This window comes from Thamnophis sirtalis, unplaced genomic scaffold, assembly GCF_051295495.1.
Source record: "Thamnophis sirtalis isolate CommonGarterSnake01/CBP01778 unplaced genomic scaffold, rThaSir2_p1.2 scaffold_3, whole genome shotgun sequence".
NCBI lineage: Eukaryota > Metazoa > Chordata > Lepidosauria > Squamata > Natricidae > Thamnophis > Thamnophis sirtalis.
Genome location: NW_028261383.1, coordinates 37,594,779 through 37,619,653, shown reverse-complemented (window position 1 = coordinate 37,619,653; position 24,875 = coordinate 37,594,779). Strand labels below are relative to the sequence as shown.

General features: G+C 43.0%; 1 protein-coding gene across 2 annotated transcripts; it reads right to left on the bottom strand.

Annotated features, from left to right (window-relative positions):
• Positions 1 to 489: 489 nt before the first annotated feature.
• IMPDH2 (inosine monophosphate dehydrogenase 2) lies at positions 490 to 24,745 on the bottom strand. 2 transcript variants are annotated; one of them, XM_087708721.1, is made up of 15 exons: positions 24,552 to 24,745; positions 20,180 to 20,228; positions 19,842 to 19,943; positions 18,972 to 19,046; positions 17,611 to 17,817; positions 14,748 to 14,835; positions 13,539 to 13,738; positions 13,132 to 13,222; positions 11,484 to 11,579; positions 10,976 to 11,047; positions 4,615 to 4,758; positions 3,191 to 3,335; positions 2,512 to 2,655; positions 2,199 to 2,282; positions 490 to 659 (listed from the first exon to the last, which is right to left on the bottom strand). In XM_087708721.1, exons 1-15 carry the CDS (start codon positions 24,647 to 24,649, stop codon positions 638 to 640), a joined length of 1,617 nt encoding a protein of 538 aa, XP_087564847.1. In that variant the 5' UTR covers positions 24,650 to 24,745; the 3' UTR covers positions 490 to 637. The 2 variants fall into 2 exon arrangements, with proteins under 2 accessions (XP_087564847.1, XP_087564848.1); XM_087708722.1 differs by lacking the exon at positions 10,976 to 11,047 and having other exon boundaries at positions 24,552 to 24,744.
• Positions 24,746 to 24,875: the final 130 nt, after the last annotated feature.

Below are 24,875 nucleotides of genomic sequence, written 5' to 3'. Positions count from 1 at the left end.
ATGAGGACCCGGATTGTTGGGGGCAATATGCTGACTCTCTGTAAACCGCTTAGAGAGGCCTGAAAGCCCTATGAAGCGGTATATAAGTCTAACTGCTATTGCTAAAACAATCTCTGGAAGCTGGGAACTCTTGCTTCCAAAAAATAATCTCTGAAATCAACAGCCTGAAATGTCTTTAAGAAGAATGTGACAGGGAGTGTGCATGTTGCAACATTTGCACTGAGGATGGGTGAAAATCATTTTTAGGAAATAAAATGGATGGCTTTACGCATATGTGGAAGGCTTTGTTAATGTACGTTGGAGCGTAGCTGATCAAATTCTCCTTTAGAAGATGCCAACAGAAAAGACAAGCTGAACTGATCCCCAGGTGTGTTGGAAAAAGTTAAGACTCGTTCCTCATGTTTTATTGTAAAAATAGTGCAAGAACACACATCTGCAAGGTTTCTGTCAGCATACAGCACCATCCCTGGAATAGGTTCTCTTCAGCCTTGGTCAGAGCAGCTGATGATTTGGGAAATGGCATGTAGCCCTGCGCCTTTAGCAAAATGGCACTTCTGTGAAGGGAGCAGTTCATGATCGTGGCTGCACGAGCCCCATGAGACAAAAGAGGCTCTGGAAATGCACAAGGGACCCATCATCAGAAAAGACGCTTCTCATATCTAGGAAATGAAAGGAATTGGGTTAAGCAACAACAAAATAATGTGGAGGGAGGGAGGAAGGAAGGAAAGGGAAGGAAGGAAAAGGAAAGAAGGAAAGGGAAAAAAGGAAAGGGAGAGATGGAAGGAAGTAAAGGGAGGGATGGAAGGAAGAAAAAAAAGGGAAGGAAAGGAAAGGGAGGGATGGAAGAAAGGAAGAAAGGGAGGGGAAGGAAGGAAAGGAAGGAAATAAGTGAAGTGACAGCTGATTACTTGGAAATCATCTATCTCTTGTCTTGTTAGTTCATATACAGTTTATACTGACTTTTCTAACTGAGCCTCCTTGGGCATCAAGAGTACCATATTCTGGCCCCAGTAAAATATCCAAATCCATCTCAACAGTGAAGGCTGGCTTCAGATAGTGATGGTGCCTGGCTGGCTAATGGGAAAATCTTCCTTGAGAGAGAATCCCCCTTTTCTGATACGTGTGGTAGAAGATACAGTGATCAAAAATGCAATTTTCCACACCAGAAGCTCTAAAGCTAATTTGCACTAGAGTTCAAATGAAACTTGGGTTAGGGCTTAAAAAAAAAACCATGATGATGGAGAGTGGGTAGTCTTAATAGGGAGCCCCTTCCTTTGGGGAGGGGAAGATGGGCTGAAGAGTGGCTGGTAAGACTGAGGAGAGTGCTGCTGTGGAAGGTGACTACTACTAGTAATAGATGCAGTTAGGTTGCCTCCTGATGGTGGTTCCAGCACTTTTGTCCCCTGTGAGATGGGTGTTCACTCATGTTGGGCCTGAATCCAAACAAGGTGTGTGGGGTTGACTTGGATTCCTGTAGATTTCCCTGGAGGTCTATTGGGAAGTGGAAGGCTGGTAGGGGTGGGGGAGGGATTCCCTGTGGAGCCAGCCACGGAGATCCTACTGAACAGAAGCTGGGCTTCCATTACCTACAATACTCCTCTCTTACTACCTGCCCCAGAGAAACAGCAATGGCTGCCTCAGAATGAGGACTCAAAAAAGGTAAGATGCCTTAAGCCCAAGGCATCAGAGAAGGCTTCTGATTCATTTACAGCAGTGCATTGCTGCTGTCAGCTTGCGAGTCGGCCAAGAAAACCCACCGAGCTTATGAAACACAAAAGACAATAAACCATAACAAAAAGGAAACTTGGGACTTTGCCATAATTAGGAAGAGTCCTTGGCAGAGTGGATGGGCAGGCTTGCTTGCTCTCTGGAAGAAGAAGGAGGAGGAGGAGGTGATGGTGGAGGAGGCGAAGAGGAGGAGGAGATGGAGAGGAGAGGACAAGAAGAAGAAGAGAAGGAGAGGAAGAGGAAGAGGAGAAGGAGGAGGAGGAGGAGAAGAAGAAGAAGGAAGGAAAGAAAGAAAGAAAGAAAGAAAGAAAGAAAGAAAGAAAGAAAGAAAGAAAGAAGCCAGGAAAGGGAAAGGTGTCTCTTCTGCCACAGAAAGCAAGACAAGAGCGTTTCTAAGTGCCGCTTCAGAACAATCGGAAGGGTGAGAGCTCCGCTTATTCAAAATGAAAGGTTGCACAAAACAAGCTTACGAGTGAAGGCCGTGAACCCCTCCTTCCACCTGAGCAGACGTCGTTCTCTTCTCGAATTTCAGCTCTCCGGAATACATCATGGCCCTGGCGGTCAAAGGGAAGAAAAAGCAACCTTCCCCATCTGCCACAGCACAGCACAGGCACTAAAACCGAAGGGTTGTACGAACGACCCAAATCGATCTTTACCAGGAATTGAAGTCTTGCTTCATAGATTTCCAAACACGCAGGCACACAGCCAATGGCCACAGCAGCTCCAAAACTGCGCTTGAGCTACAGACCAGGGTAATGACTGAAAAACTGTTCCTGCTCTCACCTCAGCTGTGTTAAACTCTTCGAACCGATATCTTGGCAGGAGTGCTGGATGCCAGCAATCAGGTATGGCACGAACTTGTGGATGGAGCCCTTGTCCTGCACGGCCCCAGAGACCCCCTGGGCCACCTTAATTTTATCCGTCTCACTGAGAAGAAACAAATCATGGGAGAAGCCTGTGAGAACTGCAGAACTATGACCATGCAATCCACTTAATTGTCATGAAAAAGAGGAGAAAAGAAATGTTTGAAAGGAGAAAAAAATACTAACTACCTGTCCAAAAGTATTGATTTATTCAGAACTGCGTTCTGGCAACCTTCTAAGAGGAAGGTAATCCTGATAAGGTGAAAAAGCCCTGAAGCTTTACACAAACGTTCTCTTTTTTGCATGGATTTGTTTGTTGGCACACTAAGGGAGCCGAGGTGGCGCAGTGGTTAGAGTGCAGTACTGCAGGCCGCTTCAGCTGACTGCTAGCTGCAGTTTGGCAGTTCAAATCCCACCGGCTGAAGGTTGACTCAGCCTCCCATCCTTCCAAGGTGGGTAAAATGAGGAACCAGATTGTTGGGGGGGGGGAGGGGAGGGGCAATAGGCTGACTCTACAAACTGCTTAGAGAGGGCTGTAAAAGCACTATGAAGCGGTATATAAGTCTAAGGGCTGTTGCTATTCTAACTATTCCTCTTACCTGAAATATCTGTTCTGGCTGCCCAGGTTCTTGTCCATTGCATCAAGAGATCCCATGCCACGATATTTCTTCAGCCTGATCCCATCGGAGAAAAAATACTCCCCTGGGGCTTCTGAGGTAGCAGCTAGAAGGGACCCCATCATCACTAGAACCAGGAAAAACAAATGCTAGCAACAGTGTGTGAGGGGATGTGGAAAAAAACACAACAGGAAATAGGACAGGAACTTGGGGGAAGCAGGTTAACTTTGATATCAGCTCCTCGGATGAAGCTAATTGCATTCGTGTGCTGAATATGCCCATAAACTAATCAAGGAGAGAAATTCTAAGGAGGAATTTCCTGACAGGTGGAACCATTAATCAGTGGAATGACTTGCCTCCAGAAGTTGTGGATGCTCCATCACTGGAGGTTTTTAAGAAGATGTTGGACAAGCATTTGTCTGAAATGGTATAGGGTTTCTTGCCTGAGCAGGGGGTTGGACTAGAAGACCTCCAAGGTCCCTTCCAACTCTGAAGCTATAATTATTCTGAAGCTATAATTATATACAAGTGCTTTCTATCTATCATCTCTCCAGTGGTGGGTTTCAAAAATTATTCAAACCTACTCTGTGGGTGTGGCCTCCTTTGTGGGAGTGGCTTGCTACCCATGTGACCAGATGGGAGTGGCTTGCCGCCCATGTGACTGGATATGAAGATGCCGACGACACTTGTCAAACCACCTTAAATTACCTCACACACAGCACTGGCATGCATAAGAATATGATGTAAACTTGTTTTTTAAAAGGCATCTTTGGTTTGTGTTAAAACAACTTCAACACACGCAATGTTCTGATTGCACCACAAACGCAGTAGTCATCCTTACCTTTCACAGAGGCACTGAGTTTTATAAATATGAGCATGATAGTGTAGAATAATCATATCCAAGGACCAGTGGTGGGTTTCAAAATTTTTTGGAACCTCTTCTGTAGGTGTGGCCAGCTTTCCGGATCCACTGGTGGAACCTCTTCTAACCGGTTTGGTAGATTTGACGAATTGGTTCTACCGAATAGGTGCGAACTGGTCTCTCCCTCCCTCTCTCCATCTATCTATCATTTATCTATCTATCTATCTATCTATCTATCTATCTATCTATCTATCTATCTATCATCTATCTATCTATCTATCTATCTATCTATCTATCTATCTATCTATCTATCTATCTATCTATCTATCTATCTATCTATCTATCTCTATCTTCCTGGCAAATTCCCCAATATAGGCATGGTTCCTAGGCATGCATTTGAGCCACAAACATGATATATACTACAAGACATCTCTATGATCTTATGTTAGCAAACAATTCCCTTCCAAAGGCTGTGCCTGGAAAGGATCATGATCCCATGAGCCGAAAGTATATGTTAGTAAGTCATTTGTGGTTCCAATCTCACCCGTGGAAGCGCCCAGGGCAAGGGCCTTGGCAATGTGTCCAACCGTCTGGATGCCTCCATCAGCAATCACTGGCACACCAAATCTTCGAGCATACTCGGACACTTTGTAGACGGCTGTGGCTTGGGGCCTGCCACACGCTAAGACTAAACGGGACAGATGAAGACGACAAGAAGCAAAAGAAGTAGTCGACGTTACTCTACGGCAGAACTCCTAACATGTAAGGGTCCTCAAAGTGCATAGCATTTTCAGCATGAGACACCTCCCCCCCCCCCCACAAAAGCAAATCTATTTTCAGAAAAGGCATCCTTTTCAGCCATTTCTTCCCAGAGTGTATCGAGGGAGTTGCATATCTTTCCAATTGTGGAAAACCTCAGAGGGGATTTCGCCCCCCCAGAGGCATATATATAAATCCATGCAAGTCTGATGATTAGTAGTTGGTTCCAGTCAACCTACTTGCGGGTAGCATTCTCCAGCCACAGTAACAGTCACTATCTGTAATAAAAACTTGGTGTTTACTGGCTGATCAGAACCCAGCATCTCGCACTGAAGTTTTCATCAAGCTACTGTGTTTCCCTGAAAATAAGACCCAGTCTTTTGTTTTTGCCTCCCAAAGAGGCATTGAGTCTTTTTTTGAGCCGAGGTGGCGCAGTGGTTAAATGCAGCACTGCAGGCTACTTCAGCTGACTGCAGTTCTGCAGTTCGGCTGTTCAAATCTCACCGGCTCAGGGTTGACTCAGCCTTCCATCCTTCCGAGGTGGGTAAAATGAGGACCCGGATTGTTGTTGGGGGCAATATGCTGACTCTGTAAACCGCTTAGAGAGGGCTGAAAGCCCTATGAAGCGGTATATAAGTCTAACTGCTATTTTGGGGGGGGGGTGTCTTTTCCACTGTCTCACCTCACAGCGGTGGCACTGACTGCCCCGGCCAACAGGAGCCCATGTGGCTGCTGCCGGCCCACTTCTTCTGCAGGCACTTGCCGCTGCTCACGCATGGCACACCCCAGCCTCCATTTTGCCATCAGAGGCAGGGGTCGGGGTGTGGGAGGCCGGCCTGCAAGTGTCCTAAGGTAAGCGGGTGTGGGGCACGAGGGGGCAGCTCCCCCCCTTCCCCACCTTAGCTTGATTTTTACCCGTGCGCCTCATCCCACCTCATGCAATCAGGTGCAACGGCCTGGGCGGGGTCTTAACCAGGGCTTATTTTGGAGGTACGGCTTATACTGGGTGCATATATAAAAATCAATATAGGTCTTATTTTCTAGATAGATCTTATTTTCAGGGAAACACGGTAGCTACCCCTCCAACACAGGGTGACTGAAACCAAAGCAAAATGTCATCAGTCGGGAAGAGAAACAAATATATCTCCAAAATATATCAGCCAGGGCTCTTTTATGCTTTGCATCAAATTGTGTGGCCTAGACTTGTAATTGATAGCCAAGGCCATGCACAGAGATTGGCATCAATGACAACCCTCCCTCCCACTAAATAGGACAATTCTCCCCAATGGGCTTTTAATTCAAAAGTCTTTTTCACCATTAGTTAGAGCAGTGATTCGGATTCGTTCAGAACCGTGCAAAATTAGAGCACAAACTTCCCGTTAAATGCAGAGTTTCGGTACCGTCGGCACTGCCAAAGTCAACTCAGTGCTTCTCCAAGAAACTGGTTCCCACGCAAATCACTTTCGCGCCAACTCAGCTGTTGTGTTTCCTTTCAATTGCTAGGACAGTGGTCGCGAACCTATGGCATGCATGCCAGAAGTAGCACTCGGAGCCCTCACTGTGGGCATGCGCGCCGTCACCCCAGGTCAGCTGTACCGTCTTTCTCCATGGCGTTTCCCGCCATTGTTTGCAGGGAAACAGAAGCTCGTGAAAGAAAAAGACCTTGCCTCTTGTAGAGCTGCCGGTGTTGGAAGGCCCCACCTCCCGCCAGCCAGCTGGCCTTTAGGTCGCTACTGCGCATGCGCGGGCCAGAGAGAGAGAGAGAGACTTGCAGTTTGGGCACTCGTTCTCTAAAAGGTTCGCCATCACTGTTCTAGGGCCATGTAGAGGCAACCCCACCAGTTTGAATGTATCTAACAGCAACTGCATTGAACTGGAATTCAAATCAACCATGAAATGGGCTGCCAGCGAAATCAAAACAGCGTTAGTCCTAAAGAGATGGTCTCGTGTCTGCAAAGAAAAACATCAAAGCTAAAACAAAAATGTTAAAGAAAAAGGATTTTTTCTATGTTAAGAACTTTAAAACCTATCAAGCGATGTGCACAAACCCACACTTCAAAAATGGTTTGGAAAAATTGCTTTGGGCCTTGCTCGAGTTCAGCGCACGTCTGCTATTCTTTAATCTTTGTTCAAGCTTCCACACGAAAAATGACCCAGCTGCTTGAATAAATAGCAGAGAGACATCAGGTCAGGCAAGGGCCAAAACAGGTTTTTTTCCAAATAATTTTTAAAGCATGCAGTTATGCTCTAAAATAGAAAAGCAATCTCCGAATAGCTGAGTTTTGCAAGCTGATGTCTATGCAATTGTAGACTGAGACCAACCCTTTAAAGATTAGCATTTGGTGCCATGGAGTGAGAGAATTCAGTTCTCAGCTTCACGATTTCACACAGGTGGCATTGGGTTCAAAGCAGGGTTTGAAATTTGCTAGAGTAATTTGATATGAAACTGTTTTAACCATTTACATTTCCAAAAATAAGAGATACAAAATAGGTAGATGTAGTCTTTTATTGAACGTAATTGTCTAAAAGGATACAACGATCTCCTTCAAATGTGAGGTACAGCAATATGTAAATAGAACTTTGCTTAATTGGGAAAACAATGGTTTAAACACAACATTATTGTGTTCTTGGATCTATACTCAAACCCTTGCTGGACATTTAGCCGTTTTAATAATGGGTGTGCAGATGTTTCATCCCATAACATCCCAATCCTGTAATAGGGCTGCTCCAGCTGTTCTGGAAGTAGTCCATTTATAATGGCCTGTTTTAATTTTGACATCTCCAAAACACTGGTAACAGCCATGCCAAGATGGTAATAGTTTATTTGGGGTCAGAATTTTTAAGAATATCTAAGGATGGAAGCACTTTCTGACACCAAGCCAGGTACTGCTACCTAAGTGACCCCCCTTGGTTAGACTGGCAGTGATTTGCCAGGAATTCAGGAAAAATATTTTCCCCACACTCTCATAACATTTAGGCCTATTCACAGATCGTGCTGAACCATAAAGTAATTAAGTGGCAAACATGTTATGCATCATTCACATGGCCTCCGATGTCTCCCGAGAGAGGGTGACTGGACCAGATTCACCTAGCCAGCTTTCATGCCTAAAACAGGACTAGAACTCACAATCTCCTGGTTTACTAGGCCAGGACCTTGACCATTACACCAAACTGGCTCTCCAGTTTGAATAATGAATAATGAACAATTATTATTGTAGAATGTAATGCTATGTCTCTGAAGCACAACTGAGGTACTGCTACCCAAGTCACCCCCTTGGTTGTCCAATAGAGACTGGCAGGGATTTGCCAGGAATTCAGGAAAAATATTGTTTCCCACTCTCATAACATTTAGGACTATCCACAGATCGTGCTGAACGATAAAGTAATTTAAGTGGCAAACATCTTATGCACGTGTCATTCACGCGGCCTCCAGTTTCTCCTGCGCAAGCTTTTGCACATCCCAGTTTGTGGTTTGGCAATGATTAAATATGTCATCTGAACCCAAGATGATAGTCCGTATAATGTAAAACAAATGTTTCAAACCAAAACAACTCATGATTTGTGGCACGCTTCCTCTATTCCCATTTAACCATTGTCAAAGCATGGCTAGAGGTTTGGAACCTGTCTCTCCACCCATTCGGAGGATGAGCCGATGGCCCTTCACATGCAGAACACATTAACTCAGTTTAAATCAGCGGTTTCGTAAATAAGTATAATATGTGCACATAATTCGATGGGAGATAGTTGAGTCATACTTTGAATTTGTGGGATCTTTAGATACTATTAAGTAGAGCTTTGAAGTATTGGGGGGGGGGGAATGTAGTACTTGCCTGCAACCTCTTAAACCAAACACATCTCAATTGGCTTAATATAAATCTGACATTAAATTCAAAACTAAAAAAATACAGTGCCAAGTTAAAAAAACCAACCTAACTGCACCAATTTTACATCACAAGAATCTACAACATTAAAAAAACAACTGAACAAGAGGAAGATGCATAATTCAGCAATTTGAGAGTTCTTCCCTCCTTGAATTATTTCCACAATACTAGCATTCTTCGGGGTAGATTTCCAAAATCGGAAAAAAAAATGATGCCAGGGTTTAAAAGAAGCCATAATTTCAGCTGTCATCACTCAAAAAACATCACAATCTTTCTATATGTTTTTTTTTAAAATCTACAAACAGCCTGGGGGATTCTGGGAGTTGAAGTCCACACATGTTCCAAGTGGACAAGATTTTTATTTAGAAAAATTACATGAGTTAGTAGAGTCACTCAAGTTTGTCAATCAGAAGAAAAATGCCATATTTATCTGGGGAATATCTAGCAAACAGCTATCTCAGACAAAGGATCAGGAAGCCTTGGAGAAACAAGCGATTTACGTCTTCCTTAAAGAAGTCTCTTATTGATCAATAAGAAACATCTATGAGGTGATAAAGTTCCACAGCAAAACATGCAGAAACCTTCTTTCACACTGGAAAATAATTTCTTCCAGGAAAAAGTATCCTGAATGGGCAACACAAATTACCATATTTTTCGGACTAAAAATCTGGTGTATAAGACGCACCAAGATTTAGAAAAGGTAAGTAAGGAAAAAAATGGTTTTCTCCTCTATGGCCCCCAGAAGCACTCTGCAGGCTTCAGCAGGGCTGGGGAAGGCAAAAACACCCATTTTTCATCCAAACGGGGGCATTTTCCCCTTCCCCCAACCCTGCTGAAGCCTGCAGAGTGCTTTGGGGGGGGGGAGGCAAAAGCAGCCAATTTTTCACAAAAATGGGATGCGGGGGTGGGGCTTCGGGAAGTAAAAAATGGCTGTATTCAGTGTATAAGATGCATCAACATTTCCACGCTCTTTGTGGGGGGGGGGGGAGGAAGGTGCGTCTTATACTCCATTTCAAATCCTACAAAGGATTACTTAACTGAATAAGTGCTCACTTTAAATTACACAGGTAGAGATTTAATTAAAACATTTAAATGACTGCCTAGAGCTCGCGTGCCATAAGCGGGGGAAGCACAGGTGGGTCATGAGCGGGCGTGCCGCACCCATAATGCAATGCGCGACACACACCCCAGCAAGCATGCGCGCATGACAGGCACTTCCCCCCATTTTTTGCATGCTTTTTTTGCCCTCCCTAGGCTCCAGAGGCTTTATATAAGCCTGGGGAGGGCGAAAATTGCGTCCCAACCCCTGCAGGGCCTCTGGAGGCTTCTCTGAAGCCTCCGGAGGGTAGAAAATGACCCTACGAGCAAACCAGAAGTGACTTCTGGGTTGCTTGTAGGGCCGATTTTAGCCCTCTGGAGCATTCAGGAGCTCTCGGGATGCTTCCCTGAAGGCTCCGGAAGACAAAAAACAAAGTGACTTCCGGTTTGCTCGTAGGGTCGTTTTTTGCCCTCCGGAGTCTTCAATGCCTTGCGTGCCCTGACAAATGGCTCCACATGCCACCTGTGGCATGCGTGCCATAGGTTCTCCATCCTGGGCCTAGAGCAATCATTCATCAGAGTACAAATACCCTTCCTGGCAGGCGTAAAACACCACCTGTATAGCTCTAAAAGAAATGGGGTCCCTTTTTCCCTTTGGAACTGGCCTGCATTAACATAAATACGTATCCAATAATCCACACAGTATGTCCATAAATCACATTTTAAACCTAAACCTTAGTAGTTGAAGAATTTAGACCAACTCATATTATAGCCAAATTTAACATCTGAAAGAGAAAGCACATTACCTATTTTGCATTTCATACAATGAAAATTTAACCAATTTAACTTTTGGTGTTACAGAGATTCAAATTATAGCTTAACGGTGTGCAAGTAATTACAGAATTTGGGTCTATAAAGAAGAAAAGGAAGAGAGGAAAAAAGGAGCCTTTTAAAATTTCAGTTAAAATTTCAGATTTGAGGAAGGAAAACCTTCATTTGATAGCAACAACATTAGAACCCTGCTTTTGGGAAAAACTCAGGAGACAACAACACAACAACAACAACTCAGTTTTAACACCCCAGTGTCCAAAGCTGTAAGACCTCAAGTGTGTCTCTAACCAGATTATGCTCAAACAAGCAGAAGGGTAGGAGGAGATAATGGGCAGCCAATCAGAGCCGTCCTCCAAGCCACGGAATTAAGGGGCAGGGAAGGGGGCAATGACTTACTATAGGTGCCAGTGACCGCGGAAGGGCATTTGGGGCTGTGGGACTTTAGGTCTGGAGGGACCTTTGGAACAGCTGAACAAGACAAAAACACACACAGTTTAGAGATAAAAAGAGGGAGGAACAAGCAAATACTCTCCTGAACAGTGAAACTGGGCAGCCAGGCCACACTCCAATCCCTGCAGGAAGCGGGTGGGGGGGGAAGGAAACGCCTCCAGCTATGAATCTGCCCTGGCTTTAAGAACCCACAAGCCTCTCTTCGTTGTTTTTGATGCTGATTCGACACACAACTGCAACATGTTCACGGGCTCTTCTGACCTCGGTTGCTCAAGAGTAATATCTCGGCCACTCCGCTCAGAATTTGGGACAGATCAAAAGGGATCTAATCACCCACTAGACTACACCGCCCCCCCCCCGGCCCACTCCCTTCCCAAAATGCTGTACATATTTTTGTCCGGCAATCCATTGGGTCGAATCAGGCTGATGGCCGTGCAACACTACTACCCTTTACCTTCTTGTGTGATGCAGATGGAGCCGCTGCCCATGCCAACCCTCAGGGCGTCAGACCCAGCGTCAATCAGGTTCTTTGCCTGGGCCGCTGTCACCACTGAGAAAAGGGAGAAAAAAAGACGGGTAAGGAAATTGGACTCCATTCACGCAGCGGCTACCGTCACTCCAACGCAAAAGACGCGGCTCCTCCTTCCAAATCAACAGGACAGTTTTGTACAAGACCGTTTTTCAGGCTGCAGGCGGTTCCTTGACTTGTGACTGCTCGCTTAACGACACATCAAAGTTATGACAGCTTCAGAAAACGTGACTTACAACCTGGGCTTTCACTTACAATTTTCGCGGCTCCTCAGCGGTTAAAAGATTGCAAATTAGGTGCCTGGCAACTGGCTTACATCTACAACTGGTTGTCACATTCCCAGTGATCACATTATTTGTAATCTTTTTTTTTTTTTTGCCAATTTCCAGCAAAAAACCACCAACAACCACCTATTGGGATAGTTGGATTCACTTAACAACCATGGAGATTTGCTTAACAACTGACATAAAATTGTCATAAAATCAAATCTGGCTCAATTTACAATTGCAGTGACTTACACTCCGGTCTCAGTTGTGGCCATAAATTAAGGACTACTTGTACAGAGGAAGCCATTATATCATTAGCTGAAATTGTAGGGTGAAATTCCAATTCTTGCTGGACTGTGTTGGACAAATCTCCTCTGACCATTGAAAATTGGGATGATTGTTACTCGGACAGAGAACTACAACAGAGCCCAGAATTTTGGTCATCAGTCATTGGGGTACGCAATTTGAGGTACCATGTGACCAAACCCAATTTTACAATGGTCATGAAGTGAGTTAATGCTGTTGTAAAGCAAACCTGCATGTCCTTAAGTAAATCCATTCTTCTAGAAACTGCCAAAAAAAACCAAAAACCATTGCAAATCATGATCACGTGACTGTGGGACCCTGCAACTATTTATAAATGAAACCAGTAATCTAGGACTTGAAATGTGATCACATGACCATGGAGGGGATTAGCAGTTGTAATTACGACAATGGGTCGTAAGCAGTTTTTTAAAAAAATCGCTTGTCACTTTGAATGGTCCGTTAAACAATTGGTTGTAAGTGTAGGACTTCCTGTACACTAATGAAGAAAAAATAGTTGATCTTTATTAGTTATTCCTCAAGACATTGCTAATTTCTATATTTCATTGATCACATTTGAGTGATTTTAGGATATAAAGGGTATCAATGCACCTGTCTCCTCATCCATAGCTGAGTGGTGGGTTGCAGGCGGTACGCCCTAGTACAGGCGCATTGGAGCCTGCCTGGAGCACCGGATACCATTCCGGTATGGTGCTCCAGAGGGCCCCACCCACCCACCCAAGCTCCTTACTGGTCTTTTAAGTCTTTGGTGCTTCCGCACACAGTGCATACAGTGCCTGTGCAATGCTCCACTGAGCAGCTGGAGCGTTGCAGAGGCTTACGGAGTCGCTAAAATGCATGCACGCACTGCGGACGTGTTGTGTGCATCCAAGAGGACCTTGCCGGACCCGGAAGCCACCACTGCCATAGCACATTTTATGAACTCAGCCAAATGTTCATCAAACACATACCAGCTGCATTACAAACCAAAGCTGAATAGTTACCATTGCCTCCAATGACTTGCAGATGAGGATATTTCTCCTTGATGTATTTGATCATGTTGATTTGAAAAATGGAGTTGCCCTGAGATGAATCCTAAGAAGGAAAAGAAGATTCCTGTACTGCTCTTTAAAAAAAAAAAAAACCATTTGAGTTGGAATCTAACATTCTGTACAAGTACTTGCCAAATTCTTCTTTCCAGCTACTCGTTAGTACTGAATTTAAACAGAAGCAACTCAGCATAAGAGCTAATTGAATCGATCAGCAACTTTCAACAATACGAACCCTAATCCCTCAGAACAGCTACAACAATTACAATTTCACCTAATTATCAAAGCTTGTCTAGCATGAAGTTCAGCCATTATCTCCCTTGCTACTCTTCATGGAAGCTCCCATTGTCTTCAAGACTTACCAATACAATGACATCAACTCCAGCTTGTGCTAGCAGATCAAGACGGTACCTATCGTCTTCATGAGTCCCAATGGCTGCCCCACAGAGCAACTGTTTTTTGGCATCCTTTGATGCCAGAGGATAGTCCCGATTCTTCTTCAGATCTGTGCGAGCAATTATGGCCACCAACTCTCCCTTTTCATTAACAATTGGCAATTTTCCTTGAAATTAAAAAAAACAAAAAAAACTGTGCTGTTATTTCCGAGGAACAATTTTGGCTCCCCCCTCCCCCCACTCTTTATTATATAGATGGAAAATTCCAGTTCCCTTTTCAGTTTAATTGGCTATATTAGCATTTTTGATAACATGGCAACTAAAGTTACACAGCCTAGTACCTTCATTAAATTGAATTCCAAAGCACCTGATACCTAATTCAGCTAAGGCTACAGAAGATGAATAATTAACTAAGGGGAGGGGAAGAGAAAATAGGATATCTATTGGAAGCTGAGGTTGAGAATATTTCTTTTTCTTTATAATAGTATTCATAGGTGCAGTGCAACACCACCATTTATTCAATATGTTTTTGTTTTATTTTGATCTACAAGAACCCAACTGTTACGGCTTAAATTGGAAAAAAAATCATGATGCCTTATTCAAATCTGGCTTAGCCAAAAGTATCAACCTATTAAAAGTGAGGATTTAACTAGGATTTGAGCAAAGAAGCTAGATGGTTTCCCCCCACCCCACAAATGGATAATGGGGTTATTTATTTACTGTAGCTATTTGTATGTCACCAGATAATATATTTGACTGAATCGCCTCACTTTAAACAATATGGTCCTATTATAACAATCTAGAACTACACTAGAAAATGCTGATACTGTACAATGTCGCATATTTACTTAAGAGGTTAGCAGGATTAGTAGCAATAGCACTTAAACTATATACCGCTTCACAGTGCTTTACAGACCTCTCTAAGCTGTTTAGAGTCAGCCTCTTGCCCCCAACAATCTGGGTCCTCATTTTACCCACCTCAGAAGGAGGGAAGGCTGAGTCTTCCCGAGCCTAGTGAGATCCCACCTGCTAAATTACAGGCAGCTGGCAGGCAGCAGTAGCCTGCAGTACTGCACTCTAACCACTGCGCCACTGTATATTAAATACTTAAATACATGAAGAATGTAATAGTGTAATATTCAATACATAAACTATTTTGTAGCTGTTCTCACATACCTTTTTTACTCCTCTGCAAGATTTCATTTGCTTCTTTTAATGTAACTCCTGCAGGAGCTACAACAAGATCTTCCCGTTTGGTCATGATCTACGAAAAATAAAAAACGAAAGTAAGACAAATGTCTTTTCCGTTTTGGCTGAGAAAAGCAGCACTGTCTAATAGGGAAATATTTGTCAGTCCAGAGTAATCTAATTTAATATTTCTTATTAGGGAGGAAGAAAGACCTTTCAGTCAGACGATACAATTAGCTTAATGCGGAAAGGAGCAATTTACCATAATGGAAGGAAAGTAACTTAATGCCAGACATTACTGTCCTCAAATCACAAATTAGCACAACTTAAAGTAATTGTTTCTATCTGGCTTCTCAACCAGTGTTACAGATCTGTTTCAGACATAACTTCAGATTTAAGAGTTCAGTTTCAAAACCACAAGTGAAATACCGTATTTTTCAGAGTATAAGACGCACCAAGATTTTGAAAAGGTAATTTTTAAAAAAGTTTTTGCACTCTGCAGGCCTCCCAAAACCTCTGCATGCCTCATTTTTTTGTGAAAAATGGGGCATACAGAGATTTTGAGAGCCCTGCAAAGTGCTCCTGGGGGCTGGGGGATAAAAATGAGCAAAAAAGGACAGTTTTTTGTGAAAACAGGCCCATGTTTTGCCAAAAAAAGAGCATGCATAGCCTTTAGGAGGCTTGTAGAGTGCTCCTGGGGGCTGGGCTGAGGTGGCGAAGTGGTTAAATGCAGCACTGCAGGCTACTTCAGCTGACTGCAGTTCTGCAGTTCGGCTGTTCAAATCTCACCGGCTCAAGGTTGACTCAGCCTTCCATCCTTCCGAGGTGGGTAAAATGAGGACCCGGATTGTTGTTGGGGGCAATATGCTGACTCTGTAAACCGCTTAGAGAGGGCTGAAAGCCCTATGAAGCGGTATATAAGTCTAACTGCTATTGCTATTGGGGAGGGCAAAATCGAACAAAAAATGGCCTGCTTTTAGTTAATTTTTGCCTCCCCCCCAGCCGCCAGGAGCACTTTGCAGGCCTCCCAAACCCTCTGCATATCCATTTTTGTGAAGGGGGCAGGGTTTCGGGAGGCCAAAAATTCAGTGTATAAGACCCACCCAGATTTTCATCCTCTTTTTTAGGGGAAAAAGGTGCATCTTATACTCCAAAAACTACGGTAATTCTTAAAAATAAAAGAAAATCCATCAGTAATGTTTTTCACCTCCAATGTCTGTCCCAATCTTATGATTCCATGATTATAAACAATAACCGCAACATTAGGAAAACTGAAACTAATGCTATTCTGTATTAATCGCTTGCAAATCTTATAGCTTGGAACACTATGGAGAAAGTGCTAGAATTAGTTTTCCCTTCTGGAATCTAATTGTTGTTGTAGATGGGCTGCATGTATTAGTCTGTTAAATGGCGAATGTTTAATCAAAAGTGCCCCCAGCTACAAACTGAAGCAGTGTAGCCTAGACACAGGCACTCATTCTCATTTGCCTACAGATTCAATGTCGAAGACTGAAGGATTAAGATGTCTGACCTCACAGAAATTCTATTTGGAGCTGTTTCACGGTAATCGGCTGTAGCTTTTCCTTCCCCCGTTTCCACCTTATCAGAAATCCTTTAGAAATGTATTACAGGCAATTTCTGTCTGAACTTTAAATCATGCCATTAGCTGATCTTGGTCAGCACAAATCCAAAAATAGCACAGGGAACCAGAGCCAAGTGTAAGACAGGTTGGAATGCTGCAGTGCTAAAAGAACCCACATCCAGTTACAGTAGTGACATGGATGCTCGTTCCAAAAGGCTTTTCCCATCAGGCAATGGGAAGACAGTCGGCTGGCCGGACAGGGAAATAGTAACTTGCAAAAACAAAGGCTGTGCTACATGCTCTCTGGAAAACAGGAGCAGGGCTTGGAATAGGCTTTTAGAACGCGGTTGCTGAGGGAAACAAAATACCGCAAAACTAAAAACACATAATATTTAATAGGTCCGTGATGGTGAACCTATGGCATACCTGCCACAGGTGGTACATGGAGCCATCTCTGCAGGCATGAGCCGTTGCCCGAGCTCCACCATGCATGTGCACGCACCGGCCGGCTGATTTTTGGCTGGCCACGCCCATGCTGCCCCTCCTAGGAGTCTCCACCCGGCCCGATGGGGATGCCAGGTAAGTAAACGGGCCTCCTGGAAATCTGGAAACGGGCCGTTACTGGCCTCTGGAGGACTGGGGGAGGCTGTTTTTGTCCTCCTGGAGGCTCCAGGAAAGCCTCCATAACCTGGGGAGAGAGAAAAACAGGCCTACTGGAAGTCCGGAAACAGGTTGCTACCGGCCTCTGGAGGCTTCAGGGAGGCCTACTAGGCCCAAAACGGGGCATGTGGGAGTCGCACGCATATGCGCGGACGGGGGGAGAGCATGGGGAGAACACGGGGAGGCATGACTTTATGGGTGTGGTCACAAATGTGCACGCTATCGTGTGCATGCTTTCGGCACCTAAGGGAAAAAAGGTTAGCCATCACTGACCTGGGTGCCTTAGCTCAAATGCAAGCCTTCCTCAAAAGCAATTATCACAAAACATAGCATGGTATCGTTAAAGATAACAGAGTAAAGCCTTATGTTTTATATCAGGGGTCTTCAACCTTGGCAACTTTAAGGTTTGTGGGCCTCAACTGGGAGAATTCTGGGAGTTGAAGTCCACAAGCCTTAAATTTGCCAAGGATGGAGACCGCTGTTTTATATAGTCGATGCTGTTTTTTTTAAATCAATACATCATTAATCAAATTTCTTTCTGACTCTGGTCGGCGTACAATAATGAGGGCCAAAGTCCTTTCTTTTCTTTCAGAGAATCCCTTCACCAACCTCATTAAGGGGCAGATCATGCTCTTCCTCTTTCAGGAAATCAATGTCTCGGGATGAGATAATCCCCATGAGCCGGCTACCCATCTTCCCATTGTCTGTTATGGGGATGCCACAGAATCCATGACGGGCTTTCGCTTCAAAAACATCTCGGACGCGATCATTAGGGCTCAGCACCACCGGATCTGTGATAAATCCTTGTTCATATTTCTGGAATAGGACACATTAAAAAAGAATGAGAGACTTAGACATGAAAAGAAGAGTCATATCACTCCTAGTAGGGTGCTCTCTATCTTTGCCAGATCCTTTCAGATTATTTATTTATCAGATGTTTAACCAGCCTTTATTACTTCATAAATAATTCAAGAAGGTAGACATATCCTTCCTTTTTCCCCCCCTCAACAACAATCCTGTGAGGTAGGCTGGGTTGAGAGAGGGTGACTGGACCAGATTCACCCAGCCAGCTTTCATGCCTAGAACAGGACTAGAACTCACAATCTCCTGGTTTCCAAGCCAGCACCTTGACCATTACACCAAACTGGCTCTCCAGTTTGAATACTGAATGATGAACAATTGTTATTGTAGAATATAATGCTATGGCTCTGAAGCACAACTGAGGATTCTCCAAAGTACCAAACAAAGATGCACATGTAAGCAAAGTTAAGCAGCATGCAAATAACAGTGCATACTATAATTTTAGCTACCTAGAATGGGAAACTTCTATCCCAGTGCATAGGGAGGCATCAAAGGAATTATAGTCTGTAAATTTAGATACCATGCATCTTACTCCGAAATTGATTCTGGGCACTTTACAGCTAAAAAGTTACTGTAGAACAGGAGTGTCAACAGGAGTGTCAAACTCGATTTCATTGAGGGCTGCATTAGGGTTGTGTTTGACCTTACGGGGGCGTGGCCAGAGTGGGATTGGCCAGCTCAACGTCACTCATGCGCGCAGCCCTACCAAGCTCCTTTTTTACTGGCAGAAGCACCACAGGCCAGTGGTGTTTCTAGGCAGTCCTACAGGCCAGATTTAAGCATCCTGTGGGGCACATCCCACCGGCAGGCCTTGAGTTTGACACCCTGCTGTAGAATGATAGAAGTGTACTGCACTGTATAAATTAGTAACTGTAATGCCAACATAATTAGAATCAGTTAAATATATCCTGTTTTAGGGCCCACCAGTTGCTGATCTTAACTCTGATCAGAAGACTTTAAGTACTAATTTTTATAAGACATTAACTGTCATAAGACAAGGAATTTGGGAAGAGGAGAAGAGAAAGCACGCAATCACTTATCAATTCAACTTGTCACATGATCTTTCATTTCAGCTATAATAACTAGCACAGACATTTGTGTGGTTTTACCTTAACTTTCCGTACTTCGTTGGCCTGGAATTCTGGGGTACAGTTATGATGGATGAATCCTATTCCTCCTGTGAGCTGAACAAATACAGAAAAAGAAAACACCAGGCTAAAACTAGAATAAGTTCCTTCATTTCCCTCTGCCAAGAGGCAACGAGTTCAGCAGGAATGCTTCCCAGACTGATGCAGTTATTTAAGGAGAAGATTCCATCTTGGAAGGACATAGTGTTAAAAAAGACTGATATGACAGAAATACAAACTTTGAAGAATATGTGTAAAACTCAGCTTTTTAGTTTTATATATATGAAAAACAGGAGGGAAGAAATGTTCAGGTCTATAGCATTAATGAAATCATGTGTTTTTGTTTTTTTTAAAAAGGGAGGCATTTAATTTTTAATCGTGTTACTAAATACCGATGCTTCCTTTCTTTCCTTAGGAACTTTGTGTCCTGAATATTGAACTGCCTTTGAATACGCTCTCAGAAAACCAGGAGACAGCTTGATACAAGGAAAGTGACATGAAACCTGGACAATTGGGGAGCAGCAAAGGAATGTAATACCTAGAAAAGCTTTATAAATAACAGAAAGTGATAGGCAGCCTCATTCTGCCATTAAGATTTATATAGCAGCAATTCCAAAGTTTCTCTCCGCTAATGGGATTACTAGCACCATCTCTTGTATCTTTCATCAAAAACGAATTCTACTGTATTACACAAATCCTAAAGAGCAGCATTTAGGACTGCAGTTCAAATGACGAAAAAGAAAATACGCTCTGCAATTAACCTATCAGGATATCCCTCTGCATTTCCCAAATGTAAACAACCCCACTTCTGATTACGCCAATCCTTCCCTCTCCCCACTTCTATTTACTTACTGCCATTGCAATAGCCATGCTGGCCTCTGTTACGGTGTCCATAGGGGAGGATACCAAAGGGGTTTTCAAGCTTATCTTCTTGGTTAGAGCAGAAGTCAAGTCCTTAAAATAAACAGATTTATTCGGTAACAAAATGTTACACCCTTTCAAGATACGTACTTCAAGATTCCAATTTTGCCAACACAGGCACAAGTCTAATTTAAAAAGAATTTTAGATTATTATTTTTTAAAAAAAACTTCTATGGCTATGAAACTCTACATTAGTATTATTAAAGAAGAAAGCAGTTAATGCAGAACATTCCTTTAATATGCTACACAAACGCCAATCCCATACTCACCACTTGGTCTGCAGTAAAATCTATGTAGCCAGGGAGAATAAGGAAGTCACTGAATAACAAAGAAGGAAGAAAAATGTTATTGAGCTTGTTTGTGATACAAATACAGTTCTTGTTAACGTGTAAATATAGCTTCTATTTTGTGAATCTTTGTAAGCATGTTTGAGAAATTGCTTGCTATAATTCACATTCCAGGAACTCTGATGCTAAGATCCAGATTCAAAATGTTGCAACTAGGGAGGTTATTGCTTAATAAGAACAAGCCAACCCTCTTAATAATTACAGAACTTAATTCCATCCCCGCAAACCTTATTTCCTGATGACGTGTGTAGCTTATTTTCCTCTTCAATCCCAAGAGGGGTTTGTTTGTTTTTTGGCTGATTTTCAAAGAAGATAATTATGTCACTAATTGTAGTCACAGAACTTCAACATAATATGTAGTTTGAGCCTAAGAAATTTGCATGTGCATGCAAGGCCAAAATTGCCAGATCCAAAACATGTTAATGAAGTGGGGAAATTCAAATTTTTTTTACTACCGGTTCTGTGAGCGTGCTTGGTGGGCGTGGTGGGCATGGCTTGGTGGACATGGCAGGAGAAGGATACAGCAACATCTCCATTCCCTCCCCACTCTGGGGCCAGCCAAAGGTGGCATTTTCTGGTTCTCCAAACTACTCAAAATTTCCACTACCGGTTCTCCAGAACCTGTCAGAACCTGCTGGATTTCACCCCTGATGTTAATGGTCAAAGCAGGTTTCATCAAATTTCATGCACACCTATGCAGCCATAACACTCTAACACTGGTCTCAAAAGGGAAGGTAAAATGCAAGAACAAAAAAAATGAACAATGTATAAGGATTAAAAATAATTAGCAAAAGCAAAAATGTACCCTTAAGCCACAGATTCTAAGGAAAGCAATAGCAATATATTTCCCCCCAAAAATCTCTCTGTGATTCAGATAAGGGATTGGTTTTTTTTAAAAAGAATTTATTTTCAACAGCCCACGGAATTGTTACATAACTAAAACCACTTTAAAAATACGCATGTCCAATTAATTCATTAATTCCAAGGGCTATTTCCAGAACTTTTTTTGTGTGTTTTTGCCTTTTCAAAGGACAGAGTCTGTAATTACAACTAGCGTATATACATGGATGTCAGTCCTTGCTTTCTTGAGGAGCAGTACTAACCAAGATTTCATCTCAAGACCCTGAAAATTACTATACTGAGTGATAAATTTTATTGGCTGTCCATCTTACCACAGGATAACCAGGAGCAACTTATAAAAAGGTAAAAACTATGCAAAGCTAAAAGCCATAAATAAAATACTATGAAGAACCAAATACTCTGGCCCAATTAAAAGATGGAGAGAGAGGGAGCAGGATGGGTGGGAGGAGAGATCTGTTGTTAATCTATCAATCACGTCCACCATGATGTTTCCCCATTGGAGCCTCAAACTAACTGGCAGAGCCAGGTTTTTATATTCTCATGGAAGGTCAGGAAGATTGGAGCTGACCTCACTCACTACTACCAATTAGAGTGAAAGTACTAAACTAGATACACCAGTTGTGACAGGAAATATGATCAAGATTTTCCAGTTATAGGGAAACACTTTCAGAAAAATATGGATATCAGGCAATTGAATTTTGCAAGCACCTTATCATGCACCTATCTATTGAAGTTTCCTTGTAATCTTTCTATTCCCCACTAATCAGTCAGAACTGATGAAGCTGTCTGGATGAGAAGCAAAACGTTTTCAGGGAAAAAAGCAAGAAAGTCCAGTTGCCTTTTGAAAAGCACCGTTGGGACAACCGTGACCTGAATGATTGAGAATCTCCACAGACATTCAAGAGGAAATGCTAGCTGATGTTTAACCAAACTATGAATCAAACTTGAAAATCTTCCAGTCCTAAAAAAATCTTCCATTGAACTCCTTATGCAAACAGATATCTAAGGTTATGCTGAAAACACACAATACTGAGATTTAACCTCTACACACTTTTGTAAACCTAATCTACCTTCTGTACTATTAATGCTTACAAATAACAATTTTATAATGTTGCCATTTTTACATATAATATTTGTATGGATTTCTGAATCTGACTGGAACTTGCCTTAACTATCTCTGTACAAACTTTATGTTGACTCTGACACTAAAATGTGTAATATAAAAATCACTTTCTGCATTAAAATGCAATACAATGAGTAGTGCTAACAGCTTGATGAGAAAAATTGCTTGCTTTAAGGATTTTACTGCATTTATCAGTAGATAGAAGCTGACACCTATTGGTTATAAAGAATCAGGTGTTTCAATTGCAAAGCGTATTGCACATAGATAACAATTATTTATAGATAGCAGTTTTATAAGGCAGGTTATTATGGGAGTATTGCTGGTATGAAAAGACAATCAACTTACAGGATAGGAGTTATTTTTAAAACACTTTCTCAAATGACTTCCTAGGCAGAAAAACTTACCCAACGTATGTAAACATGCTCTATCACCAAGAGAATTGGAATCACATGAAACTCCATTTGCTAATGAAGGGATGAGTATAGAAGAAGACAATGAATTGAAAAAAAAATCTAGCAGTTGGAGTTTCTGCCATGTAAGTGATATACAAGTCCTTATTCTTTTTGTTTTTTGGAAAACAATCTCAAACTTTCTGATAGCCATGCCTTATCATTTGAACTCATTTAATATGATTTTGGCTATTCTCATGAATTTTAACAACTGATTTGTTTTTTTTACTGGTAACTTCCCTGAGTGTGAAAGGTAAGACATGAACTATAAAAATAAATAGAGTGCCTTATTAACCACCAGCACAAAATGCTCAGAACATGGTTGGAGTGCATTCACTGTCCCTTCCAGTTTCTTATATAAAGATTATGACCTAAGGACTAAAACTGGTCACATGAAGCAACAGGTGGCTTAGTAATGCATATGCTGTGTCCAAACTTCGTAGAAATACATGTAACCTGAGAAACTATACTAAATGATTCCCTAGGATGGCACTACACCCCGCCCCCAAAAGGAAAGCAATCAGCCCAGTGGCATAGATAGTTCATAGCAACATGTATATTTCACATTTGTGACCACAACATTTAAGAGACAGACACCATTACCTTATAAGCCTGCAAAGTGTAGAATGTTGAGATATGCAGAATATATGTCAAAATGTAAACATTAAATTTAAACTATCTCTTCCCACTTATGACTATAACCATGTTGCTTGTATCTTTAAATTTTATATTGTTTTATTCATTTCCTAATATATGATTGCTTACTAGTAACCTATGACTATCACTAGGTGTTGTATCTTATGATTCTTGATGAATGTATTCTATTTTATTTTTCTTTATGTACACTGAGAGTATATGCAAATTCCTCGTGTGTCCAATCACACTTGGCCAATAAATAATTCTATTCTATTGTCAGGAAACAGAAAGGATAGCTAAATTGACCAGAAGATACTCCTCCTTGACCATCAATATGGAATGTAAAGAAGAATGATTCCACAAATGTTTATTTTGCTCTGAGTTCTAACCACCCAATGAAAGTAAAGCTACATATAGCTGGAAGAAGAGGTCTCTTTCACTGCTAGTTAGGAAAGAAACGAAGCCTATATTCTCAGGTATTCACACTAGTGAAATTATTACTACTAGATTATTAGATTTACTATATCAGGAACATTTTAAGTTTAAAGGCTCCTTATTTCCTACCATCATCCATACACATCGTTCCAATCATTTTTTAAAAAATTCTACTGCTATATACAATTGCGCTTAAGTTATAAAAATCCTCCACCAGGGGAATCTTAGGACATCCCTTTACAGAGTAACCGAGAGGGGACTAGCCTACACTAATAATCACGCGCGGCGGTGATCTTTAAGGGGGCGGAGGGAGCTCACTTTTATCTCCAGCGGAAGACTCCGAGGGGCTCCTAAGTTTTCCTTTCGGTCCTCCCCCCCCCCCGCCACCCCAAGCTGGCATTATCCCCGTTGTTTCGATGTTTGGCAACTGGAACTGATTGCCCCAAAAGACGTCGGTCCTCCTGCACTTTCGGAGCACTTTGTCCGCAGAGACCCTGCCAACCCCCGTCCCGCCATGCGGACCAGAGCCGCGTCGCCCTCCTTGGACGCCCGCCCGGTCCATCGTCTTCAACCCTTCAAACGGTGCGGCGGCCAAGCTACCTCGGGACGGTAAGTGTGAGTGGTGATCGTCGCCGGGACGCTTGGAGAAACTCAAGCTCGGGATCATTCTCCCAACCCTCGGGATCCATCACCATCACTCCCCTCCCGCCTGACCGGGCACCGCATGGCAGATCAGCTGCCCTGCCGCTGCCACGCTCGTCCGCCTTCCCCTCTCTTCCCTCCTCCTCACTTGTAAGTCAGCCCGTCGCCACAGTTCAGCATCTGCTGCGCCGTAAGCCCGTCGTCCGGCACGTAGCCGGTGCCGCCGCTGATCAAGTAATCGGCCATAGCCCGTCGGGTCGACTCGCGGGGGCCGTCCGACTGCTTGAGCGCGCTGGATACGATTCGCGCGCCTCCTGGCCTCAGAAAGACCGGGACGTCACCGACGCGAGACAGAAAAGAAAGGAGTGCGTGGGGAGGCCCCGCCCCTCCATAGGCCCGGTGACGTCAGTGGAAAGCGGCTTTTTTCTCAAGCTCCTTGGAGGCGGGGCTGCTCTTTTCCTCCTCCCCCCCC

Bases quoted from the DNA above. Each gene is read 5' to 3' on its own strand.
- IMPDH2 (XM_087708721.1), bottom strand. From the start codon at position 24,649: ATGGCCGATTACTTGATCAGCGGCGGCACCGGCTACGTGCCGGACGAC. The intron at 19,047-19,841 runs GTAAGTAAATAG...GTATTTGTTCAG, and splicing joins GCATGGCTATTGCAATGGCA to CTCACAGGAGGAATAGGATT. The intron at 2,656-3,190 runs GTAAGAGGAATA...GTTTCTTCTCAG, and splicing joins AGCCAGAACAGATATTTCAG to TGAGACGGATAAAATTAAGG.